The sequence below is a fragment of the Salmo salar genome, chromosome 15 (genome assembly GCF_965601325.2).
Source record: "Salmo salar chromosome 15, fSalSal1, whole genome shotgun sequence".
Taxonomy (NCBI): Eukaryota; Metazoa; Chordata; class Actinopteri; order Salmoniformes; family Salmonidae; genus Salmo; species Salmo salar.
The window spans coordinates 30,650,440-30,663,112 of record NC_138305.1 but is presented as its reverse complement, the minus strand read 5'-3'; the positions used below and the strand labels follow the sequence as shown (position 1 = coordinate 30,663,112).

The window sequence follows — 12,673 nt, the reverse complement described above, 5'->3', positions numbered from 1 at the left end:
AACAGTGCAGTAGTATCTAACTAAATGCTTGTGTTCCTAGCTCCAACAGTGCAGCAGTATCTAACTAAATGCTTGTGTTCCTAGCTCCAACAGTGCAGCAGTATCTAACTAAATGCTTGTGTTCCTAGCTCCAACAGTAGTATCTAACTAAATGCTTGTGTTCCTAGCTCCAACAGTAGTATCTAACTAAATGCTTGTGTTCCTAGCTCCAACAGTAGTATCTAACTAAATGCTTGTGTTACTACTGCACTGTTGGAGCTAGGATCTAACAATTCACAACAATACACACATCTAAAAGTAAAAGAATGGAATTAAGAAATATATAACTATTAGGTTGAGCAATGTCGGAGTGGCATTGACTAAAATACAGTAGATACATATTAGATGAGTAAAGCAGTCTGTAAACACTATTGCGTCTGTGCGTGTTCACCCACTAGTTTATGGCGTTTGCAAAGTTGTCACATTTGGATTATGTTTGATGAATCATTCTGTGCAGTGCATAATGTACACAGTCTCCACATGCAGCGTCCTGTATGGAAGAAGAAAGACATTGTCTGCTTAAGGACCGGCATGATCCTCCAGTCAAGACCCATTGTTATGTAAGGAGATGATCCCGCAGCATTAGACTTAAAGGGTTAATAATAGTCAACCCAGTGACGTCACACCTGGTATCCATGGATTCCTATCTCCACCCACTCATAAGAAGTCATTGATAAAAGTAAAAATGTTCAAGTCAGTTCCATACAGTTGAGAGAACTGGCTGAAACAGAGTGGCATGTGGCTAAATGTGGTCACAAGCCTTGACACGCGAAGAAGAAACACATGCTCGCGCTGCAGTCTCTTTCACACACAAACAAACCTGCTATAAGCCCCCTACGCTGCACTGATCTGACCACGCTAACTGGATTTGCCATTTAAGTGAATGACAGCTCTCCAGCGACGCTCTTTTGGAGTTACTCAAATTGCTTGAGATTGAAGGATTCATCTTAGCATGAGGCCTTCCTACTGCCGACAACCAAATCCTCATAGCCATCTATGAATAGCCCAGCCAATCACCCGACTTGAGACCATATGAAAGACCCTTGTTTACATTGTCAATCTCTTTGGTCCACACAATGCAATGGTTTACAAACATGCCTTAAAATGTGATTTTATGAGCATTGTCATCCTAGACACAACACACAGTAAATCTGAGACTGTCCTTCAGACTGACCTCTCGTTGCCCTTCTGTTTGCGCCTAGCCTTAAGTTTAGACCAATCATGGGACTGGCTTGACAGAGGGGGCGTGCTAATGGGACTTGGACCATCGCGTGACCTGTTTAAGTGGTTGTGAGGAGAAAGCCCACCTGTCACAGGCAAACATCCCAGGACTGCGACACCATCTGCCCGCCAGTGTCCCTCACGCAAGCCTTTTCTACACCCGCGAGTGCATAAATCAGTTTTCATTGTGATATTTCACATAAACAGCCTACTCACTATACACAGAACTGTTATGATTTGACCACCAGTGGTGTATAGAGGGATAATGGCAAATTCTGTATAGGCAACACTTTGACTGAGCTCTTTTGCAATAAAGACATTTCACTGCAACTGTACAGGCAAAACAACAAATACCAAGGTCAATTTGACTGTGCAATGCATGGGAGCGCTTTAAAAGCAGAGAGAATACTTTGTCACGTACCTCCACGATGCTGCGCAGATCCCTCACGTACATGCGCTCCGTCTCGATGATCTCCATGACCACCCGGTCCAAGTAGGTGATCTTGGGGTTGGGTGCCATAGTTATGGCTGCGAAGGGCGATAACGGGGGCGTGTGGCGGGTGCTGGCAGCCCGCGAGGGCGTGGCAGTGTTGTTGTTGTTAAGCTGGTCGAACTTCCCGCCACGAGAGACCAGTCCTTCCCCAGAAGGGTCCGCCGTATCGAGGTGCTGGCGGTCCTGATCGCCGACGCCAACCGGAGGATTCAGCTCCAAGTCGATGTCGTCTCCGGTAGGGGGCACGGTGCCGCCAGGTGGAGGCGGAGCGGGGCTGTCGTCCCGGGACGAACCGGACCCCGAGGACAAGGTGGAGACCAGGCTCACTGGGCGCTGGCCAGCGGAGGGGAAGTCAGAGCAGTCGGAGGGCGTGGCGGAGGGTGCCCGCTCATTACTACTGATGGAGGCGGTGGACAAACGGGGGGATTCTGGAAGGAGAAGAGGACAGGGAGTTAGGGAAAACTTATGTACATTCTGACTGATATTGGTGGAATTCATTGTGATTGGTCATCCAGTGGTGGGAAAAGCTCATCCAACAAATCACATATCGCCCGAGTTCTCTGAAGCAAAATCAAAGATGAGTAAAGAGCTAGGCATCACTTGACCAATCAACTGAACAAGTCCCTCACTGAGAAATAGCAGAGCAAAGATTCCTTGTGATTGCTTCACCAGAAATGGACCATTAATGGACCTTATTGACATCGTACAGCAACTGAAGTTTCCTATCAAGAAGAGAGATATATAGAGGTGTAAATCAGTGCAGTATCCCAATTTGTAAGTCGCTCTGGATAAGAGCGTCTGCTAAATGACGTAAATGTAAATTTATAAGATGGCTACTTGTCCAGGCATATTCTGCAAAATAAAATGTATCCACCTGATTAAATACCGCATGTAAACAAGTTGGCTTCACTCAATTTGTTTTGAGAGCTGCAATTATGATTCACTGGTCAGGAGAAGAACATCTTATGATTCAATGCAGTGCAGAATCCATTGCTCTAATGCCTATCATAACTATTTAATGTGGGATTGAAATGGATTTGTCATTTTTGGTCAATAATCTACACAAAAAAGTGGAAGAAACATTACATTTTATTTTAAAGATGAATGAAAAATAAAACACTAATTTACCTTGATTAAATAAGTATTCACCCCCTGAGTCAATACACGTTAGAAACCCTTTTAGCAGCGATGACAGCTGACTGGATTGTGCAATATTTTCCATGTTTCTTTTTAACATTTTTCAAGCTCTGTCAAGGTGTTGGGGATCATGGCTAGACAGCAATGATCAATTATCAAGTCTTGCCATAGATTTTCAAGCAGATTTAAGTCAAAACTGTAACTTGGCCACTCTGGAACTTTCACTGTCTTCTTGGTAAGACAGCCAGTGTAGATTTGGCCTTGTGTTGTAGGTTTTTGTCCTGCTGAAAGGTTCCTCTCAGTGCCTGGTATGAAGCAGACTGAAGCAGGTTCTCCTCTAGGATTTTGCCTGTGCTTAGCTCCATACCGTTTCTTCTTATCCTGAAAAACTCCCGTCTTTGCCGATGAAAAGTATACCCCTACCATGATGCAGCCACCCCAATGCTTGAAAACAAGGACACAGTTACTTAGTGATGTGGTGTTGGATTTGACCCAATCATAAGCCTTTGCATTTAGGCAAAAAAGTGTATTCCTTTGGTGTGTGTTTTTTTTCTTCCAGAATTACTTTAATGCTTTACAGGATTAATGTTTTGGAATATTTTAATTCTGTGTATTTACATTATTCTTTTCACTGTAATTTAGGTCATTATTGTTGAGTCACTACGATGTTGTTGATCCATCCTCAGTTTTCGACCATCACAGCCCTTGAAGTCTGTAGCTGTTTTAGAATCACCAATGGCTCATGGTAACATCCCTAAGCAGTTTCTTTCCAGTCCTGCAGCTCAGATCAGAAGCAAGACCATCTTTGATGTGGCTGGGTGGTTTAATACATAATCCAAAGAGCATAATTATTAACTTGACCATGCTTAGAGATATTCCATTTCTGATTTGTTACACATCCCTGCCCTTCTTTGAGGCTTTCAAAAAGCTCTCTGGTTTTTATAGCTTGAAATTCAATACTTTACTGAGGAACCTTACATATGTTGTATGTATGGGGCACAGAGGAAGAGGAAGTCATTAAAAAATCATGTCAACCCCTATTATTTCACAGTCCATGTGACTTATTTGAAATGTTTCTCCTGAACTGATTTAGGCAGGGCCTATACAAAGGGGGTGAATAGTTATGCAGACAATATTTTAGTTCTATAATTTGTATTAGTTTGAATAAAAAAATAAAATAAAAAATGTATACTGAATTTTTTGTGTAGATCAATGACAAAAATAATCACTATTGAATCTATTTTAATCCCACTTTGTAACGCAACAAAATGGGAATACTTATGATAGGGGATGAATACTGATATCTACTGTGTATGTGTATATATACACATACATACACACATACAATATATATATACACACACTACACTAAATAAAGTGCATTCTGAAAGTATTCAGACCCCTTGACTTTTTCCACATGTTGTTGCCTTACAGGCTTATTATAAAATGTATTACATTTTACTCAGTACTTTGGCAGCAATTACAGCCTCAAGTCTTCTTGGGTATGACGCTACAAGCTTAACACACCTGTACTTGGGGAGATTCTCCAATTCTTCTGCGCAGATCCTCTCAAGCTCTGTCAGGCTGGATGTATAGCGTTGCTGAACAGCTATTTTAAGGTCTCTCCAGAGATGTTTGATCGGGTTCAAATTCAGGCTCTGGCTGGGCCACTCAAGGACATTCAGAGACTTGTCCTGAAGCCACTCCTGCTTTGTGTGGGCTGTGTGCTCAGACTGGGGTGAAGGTTCACCTTCCAACAGGACAACGATCCTAAGCACACAGCCAAGACAACGCAGGAGTGGCTTCGGGACAAGTCTCTGAATGTCCTTGAGTGGCCCAGCAAGAGCACAGACTTGAACCTGATCAGATATCTCTGGAGAGGCCTAAAAAGAACTGTGCAGTGATGCTCCCCATCCAACCTGAAAGAGCTTGAGAGGATCTACAGAGAAGAATGAGAGAAACTCTCCAAATACAGGTGTGCCAAGCTTGTAGTGTAATACCCAAGAAGACTCGAGGCTGTAATCGCTGCCAAAGGTGCTTCAACAAAGTACTGAGTAAAGGGTCTGAATACTTATGTAAATATGATTTCAGTTTTAATAGATTTGCAAAAATGTCTAAAAACCTGTTTTTGCTTTGTTATTATGGGGTATGTAGATTATTTTCCTCGTCAAACTTTAATCCATTTTAGAATAAGGCTGTAATGTAACAAAATGTGGAAAAAGTCAAGGGGTCTAAATACTTTCCCAATGCACTGTACACTACATTAAATAAACTATGAGTATTAATATTTATGATATCAACTGTATATACTACATACAATACAAGTACTGAGATACAGCAGAGTACCAAAACTGTTCACGAAATGACAGCGGAATGTGACACCGTGTTCTGCTTTTGATGTACTGTTGCTCATGAGGAAATGACTGACTGAGCAATTTATGATCGATTAAATCTACAATAGCGGTTTCCTTTTTCTGGCTTCTCCCTGAAGCCTGACCCATTCAGCATAAATTCAGATGGTCTTATTCATGTTGATTTTTCTCTTTTCCAAAATTTAACCAACGGATTAGCTAACCATACTTTTGGAATAACGGATAGATTTTCTTTCAGCATTAAAGCTGTGAGTGAAATCTCCTGGGAACTGGAGAAGGGACATGTTTTAGGTGTGTACCAGAACAAAAGGACCGACCCCACATTTGAACAGCCTGGTCATGCTGAAGATGGCCTTAAAAAAGTTAAGCTGGACCTAAAAGGGCAACTCAGCCTCAAGTATTACAAAGGACCTCTGTTAGGTCATCCTAAAATGTGCCTGAATTAAAACACCACATTCTCTGGAAAATCCAGAAATCCAGTCATTTCCTTCTGGATCAGTGGGAGCTTTTCCATTCTCAACTAAGGAATTTTGTGTTAACATTGGGACAGAAACAGTTGGTGGAAAAGTCATGGTGGACTTGGGAGACTGAGCTGCCCACTTCACTTGACGAGCTGAGAGTTTGAGCAGCGGTCATTTTACAGAATGGCCACGCTCTGAGGTCGATCTTGAGGCATCGGGTCCTCAGTACCACATAAAGTCTACAGATACTAACAAGGCCATAGTGGTAAAGACAGCGCTGCTCTGACAATACAGTATACGACTTCAGCTTCCAATAAAGGTTGAAGGAAACATTTAACAGATGATCTCTCAATGACCATATTGGGCCTGTCCATGTATGCGCTGTATATCATATTTTGATTACATTGTATAGTTCCAGTAGACAGGCACATAAATATACATATGCCAAAGCAAATAAGGAAACATATAGGTAATGACTGCTTTGTTATTTTCCAACGCAAATGACATTGCATGAGTTCATCACTTTGAACGCCGCAGCAGCTGGAAAGCACCCTCAGGTTTCGTTTGCGTGACTAGTTGCTTGGTAACTATCATTTCATAACTGAACAGAGGGAAATGTATGCCACAGTTTTAGAATATAAGCAAATCATTTACCATGACATGACCCATTTTGTTCACTCCACAGGATTTGAGCCCATGTCATCAAATAGTTACATAATTGATGCATGATTATGTCATTGCAAATACAAGAGTGCTTCCTGAGAAAAAAATTAAGAGAAATTACAGAATTACTACACACCCTGTGAGGTGTCATACATTCCCAAACGACATAAGCAACCTAAAATATCAACATTTGCAAACTCATGCCAGAACGTCACACCATCAAAGCATTAGTGACCTCTAAATAGGATTTGCAGAGATGATGCAATTAAGTAAAGTGCTGCCATTCCAAAGAGCACAAAACATCTGTCACGAACTAAAACATTAGAACAACATACTGTAAATCATGTCAGTTTGAACCGCTGGAAAATTCATTGAAGACAGCTGACAAAAAACAAAGACACTGTAGCTTCCTTAAAACACCAGCAGGCAAACACACAAGACATTCCACAGCTGTTAACAAGGGTCAGACATAAATTGGTTTCTGGTGGAAGACTGTTCTTGGACCATAACATGTTTCTGCATGTTGACTCCCCGATGAGCCAAGAGGAAACAGGATATGACTAAGGGGAAGATAATTTATTGACATAGTAAGCTTTATTGATAAGCGTACTATGTCACAGAAGCACAAACAATATATTTTTTTATTTTATTTAGCCTTTATTTAACTAGGCAAGTCAGTTAAGAACAAATTCGTATTTACAATGACGGCCTATAATATACAGTAGACACTAGCATACCATTTAATAGCAATGCATTGTGGGTATGTATTCCAAGTTGTGTGTCAGTGTGGACATTGGAACAGAGAATCATAAAATCAGCCTATAGGGAACATGACTGAGCGAATTATAACTTCGTATTTGATCTGAAATGACCTGCCTACTTGGAGAACTGGCTATGAACAAATCAATCGCGGTCAGGAACATGGTCACAAACAGTCAATGCGTGATATACGATACCAAATAGGGATGCACGACAAATCGGTGAACATGTTAATGTAACGATTTTTTTTAAAACGATGTCAATGCTACCGTGCATACCTATATAACGTAGGTACATGCCGTAATGACGCCAGGTAAAATGTTGCGCTACACGTGCAACACAGCATTCCTAACCTAGCCCACAATGTCAGCTGTGTGGATCGAACAGTCATTTGAAAGAGTAAGAACTTTTCAGTGAGACAACTGAAAGGCCACGTCCATTAAAGCCAACATAAAGGAATTCATTGCCCTTGACCGTTCTGTCGTGGGTGATGTTGGCTTTCGTCGACTGGTCGAGCACCGGTACACACTACCAAGTGCGCTATTTTGCAGATGTTGCCCTACCTGTGTAACACAGTAATAGCGTCACTGCTATTAGCTTCACGACATACATACTATGGAACGCCGTTTGGGTCTTTACGTGTCAAAAAAGATACAGTAGCACTGTCAAAGCTGTACAAAACAAAGTCAGCAAACAAGCAAACACCGGCCACGAACGACGTATTTACAATACCACGTTGGTAATAAAGCATCATTTGTTCGACTGCAACTTCTGGGGTAGCTAGCTTTAGCTTGGTACCTAGCTAGCACCAATACAACCAGCCTGAAAACAATGAGCAGTAGAAACTCCAGTCATTTTCATTATTCTTAGCAATGATTTAGGAATCCTTGCGAGTAAGTATTAGCTAGGTTGCCAGTTGTTGTTCGCCTCTTGAAATTGAACTTCAGTTCATGAAAATAAATAGCTAGCCAGCTACTTAACCCTGTTCCCCAAAGCTAACGTCTTTGGCAGCCAGCTAGCTAAATCTGGCTAGTGACGCTCGACCGGACTGTGTTATGTGTTGTGAAGCTAGCAACAATAAGGATTATGCACAATAGTGGAATTTGCGGCTTGCCCTCAAAATAAAAGTATGTCATTGACAGTGTTGCAAATTAATACAAATAGTAGAATTATGCCATACTTTCTTTTGAAGGCTAACCGCAAAGTCCACTATTGTGGCTAATCCTTATTGTGGCTAGCTTCACAAAGATGGGTCCGACCACCATTAATCAAATAAGAACTGTCTTGTGAATGAGGGTTATTTTAGATGACACCTAGCTATATAGTTAGCTAGCTAACTATAGCTACTGAAACTAGCTATGTTTTTGGGGAAGAACATTGTTGCATCCATGAGCAAGCTAGCTTTTTTTTTATGACCAGCACTGTAGGTGCGCGAGACAACTTTACCAGCATCATAGCATACGTATCGATGAATCGTTGTGACATATGAAATACGAGTGAGTGTAATCAATGTGTAATAACTACATAAAAAATTCATGAACGCATTAAACTATTATTTGACGTGCAGTCATATTCAAGTCCTGATTGGTCAACAAGCTTATTTGACACGTCAAATAGCGTTATTTGACGTGTATCTTTTTTGACACGCAAAGACCCAAACGGCGTTCCATAGAAATCCTGGTTGAGAATGAAACGACTGAACAAATGAACAATGAAACAGCACAGCAAGTAAGTGAAAGAAATAGGTTTTGACTATGTTTTACTGGTAATGGGGACATACGTAAATGCCAACCAAATAACTTTTTGGTCAGTGTGGTGTGTGTGTGTATGTAACCTTTATTTAACTAGGCAAGTCAGTTAAGAACAAATTGTTATTTACAATGACAGCCCGGAAGATGCTGGGCCAATTGTGCGCTGCCCTATGGGACTCCCAATCACAGCCGGATGTGATACAGCCTGGATTCAAACCAGGGACTGTGGTGATGCCTCAAGCACTGAGATGCAGTGCCTTAGAATGCTGCATCCATGTGTGTGTGTTAACTATTTAACTGTACAAGAACACTTAAAGTTAAATATCGGTATCATTTTGTTTTGGCAAGGAAAATATAAGATATCGGTATCGGCCAAAAATGTCATGTCAGTGCATCACTAATACCAAGACTTACTAAAAACATCTAGGGCCAGTTACCCAGACTCTGCCCAACTCTGCTTAGTCCTGCTTCTTAATCCAAGACTAGTCTAAGTTTTCTTCCACTTGAACACAGAGCATGAAATTGAGTAACGGGAAATCATATCTGTGATGAAGATGAGCCGACAGGAAGATCACAGGACAAACTGGAAAGAGACTGACTTATCTGTTTGTATGAAGGACACAACGTTCCCACGGGAGTGTCAAGCATCAGGATCCATTCTCCTCATGGGTGTTTACCATTAACGCTCAATTAAATCATTGTTAAATCATCCATTCGTGACAAGAGTGCATGATTAGCATTAGCATGTTTTCCCCTATTAGACTGCTCTGCAATGCAGTAGATCAGCTTTTGTAGCTTTTACATCAAGTTTCCACAATAGAATAATAATATGATATGATCCATTCCTGTCTTGGGAGTCAATGGTTAGCGTCATCGCACTATAACCTCATTGTCAGATCATCATTGCACAATAATCATCCATCTACATTATAAGCGAGTATGTTGTGTCATTAGCACGTCTTCTGCATGCCAAATCACTGAGTCAGATGAATTGATTGTAATATGTGGAGACGGATCATACAGAAAACCAAAGATTGATTTGTTGGTTTTTTTATTTTTATTAAGTTTGATTGAGCTAAACAAAATAATTTCTGCATCCTCACATAAACATGCTTGCTATAGCCGAATGCTGATGTTTAGCTGAACCATAGCTATATAGGAGCTCCTATAGGCTTACACTCGCTGCCATATTACGGAGCTGTGAAGGGAACGGCACCTCCATACCTTCAGGCTCTGATCAGGCCCTACACCCAAACAAGGGCACTGCGTTCATCCACCACTGGCCTGCTGGCCCCCCTACCTCTGAGGAAGCACAGTTCCCGCTCAGCCCAGTCAAAACTGTTCGCTGCTCTGGCACCCCAATGGTGGAACAAGCTCCCTCACGACGCCAGGACAGCGGAGTCAATCACCACCTTCCGGAGACACCTGAAACCCCACCTCTTTAAGGAATACCTAGGATAGGATAAAGTAATCCTTCTAACCCCCCCCCCCCCTTAAAATATTTAGATGCACTATTGTAAAGTGGTTGTTCCACTGGATATCATAAGGTGAATGCACCATTTTGTAAGTCGCTCTGGATATGAGCGTCTGCTAAATGACTTAAATGTAAATGTAATATTAAAGTGAGCTTGGAACAAACCAAGCATCATTTCATCAATATCATGGATGTCATTATATGAGGTAAAATCAAATGGGGGGGAGGTTGCTTCTTCCCCCCCCCCCAAAAAAAATACATGGACATACCTACTAACCAGTCCGGAGACAGTTCTGTAATGCATTTGTACAGTACTGAGCCCGAGTTTCTACCTGGGGGGGGGGGGGGGGGGGGGGGAATAGACAGAGACATTCAAACATGGAGTCATGCCAAAATATATACCTGTTGAGTTCATCAGCACTTTGCAAATCAGCCTAATGTACAAAAAGGGATGTGGCATTACATTGGTAGACATACCCCTATCAAACATGGAGCAACTTGTGACTATCGGCTAGCAGAGCAACACTAAACTCTTACAGCAGCAGCAATAGCAGAGTGAAGAGATGGGTGTATAGAGAGGAAACAGTGGGCCTCCCTCCTTCTCCCCCTCTCACTCGCTCCCTCTATGCTTCACTCTCCCATTGACTCGTTAAACCCCCTGGTCAAGGTCAGGCCTTGTAGTAGGAGCGAAGTCCAGCACCGATACAATTCCCTTTTCCGGTGCATTCTCCTAGTCCCAGGGCGCACACTTTGAAAGAAAACATTTTCAAACCGATAACATCCGTCTCCAGCCAGCCAGCCAGCCTTAAGAGGCAGTGGCTGGACTTTCACCTACACACAAACACAGCCGTTGGTTGAAGTACTACCAGTATGGAGCCACACAGACATTCAAATACACGGGGTTCACACACGTTTAGGACCTGTCCCCACTACGAGAGGAAGGAGTGTGAGGAGCGGATTGGCGAAAGAGATTTCATATTACACCCTTGCCTTACCTTTCGTTGTCGCTGGCAAAGCCGTATTCTTGGTCTGCAGCTCAAATTGACCGTAAATATCACAATAGTCACTAGCCAATAAGCACAAGCTATTCAACAACATTTATTCTAAAACATATCACTCTATTAAATAATGCAACAAAACCATATTACACAATTGAATACATGTAACAATCCACAAGCATGTGCAGACAATTAAAAGGTTTCTTTTCTCATCCATACACATTCAATTAGCAAGCAAACTAAACATGCTTCATGATCAAGTAACGTTAGCATATGAATGATTCCACCTCCCATACGAATATAAAAGTACAAAAAAAGTTATCATACAGCATCATTCAATACAGTATTATAATATAGGCTACACAGCTTGGTAACGTTAGCTAGCTAAACAAAATCATTTCTGCATCCTCACATAAACATGCTTGCTATAGCTGAATGCTGATGTTTAGCTGAACCATAGCTATATAGGAGCTCCTATAGGCTTACACTCGCTGCCATATTAAAGTGAGCTTGGAACAAACCAAGCATCATTTCATCAATATCATGGATGTCATTATATGAGGTAAAATCAAATGGTGGGAGGTTGCTTCTTTCCCAGACCTCAGTTTCTTAGTGCTATGGACGCTCATTCCCGCCACCGCAAACAACTAAAATGTTGATAATATCTGAAAATGTTGAGATAGTTACTCAAAATGTAGATAGTAGAACATACATATAGGATATGCTTCTTAATTTGTAACATTATGTGGAGATTATGTTCTATTTATCCACGTTGCAAAGATTAGCACAGTAGGGCCGCCAGCAAACGTGTGGCGAGCTCGCATTTGCCCAAAAAAATATTGACACAAAAGCGTTGAAAAGAGGGACAAAGTACTCTTGATTAGACTGATTTACCTCATGACTTGTTAACTCGTGCACAATGAATCTGTCCTTCAGTCTGATCAACTGTAGTCTTCCGATAACCACAGCTGCAAGCAGCCTAGAGAAGCCTATGCCCTACAGTATATTCCCCTCTGGCCAGGGGAAACGAAGCGGTAATGCCTAAAATACATCTATTTATTTCTGTTAAGAGAAAATGTGAATGTGATCAAATTTGGTTTATAGTCAAACTTTGGGTGGCTAGGCTACCTAGACCTTTAAACCAATAAGAAGAAATAACCCAATAGTGATGACATACTGTGTGAGTAACGTTTTAACTACAGATGCAATGACCTATGCAACGCTGCATAAAGCAAGCTCAACCCGGTTAGTTCTACTGTCTCATCGCAGTTGTTTTAGGTCATGTTTTTAAACCACACGACCTGA

General features: G+C 41.6%; 1 protein-coding gene across 2 annotated transcripts in view; it reads right to left on the bottom strand.

The window, feature by feature from the left end:
- Positions 1–12,673, bottom strand: part of plekhg3 (pleckstrin homology and RhoGEF domain containing G3) — a 127,875-nt gene that overhangs the window by 53,138 nt on the left and 62,064 nt on the right. For both annotated transcript variants that reach the window (XM_082961654.1, XM_014143856.3), the window contains one exon: positions 1,682–2,181. In XM_082961654.1, the coding sequence (XP_082817780.1) occupies positions 1,682–2,181 (500 nt within the window). The remainder of the gene's footprint in view (positions 1–1,681; positions 2,182–12,673) is intronic.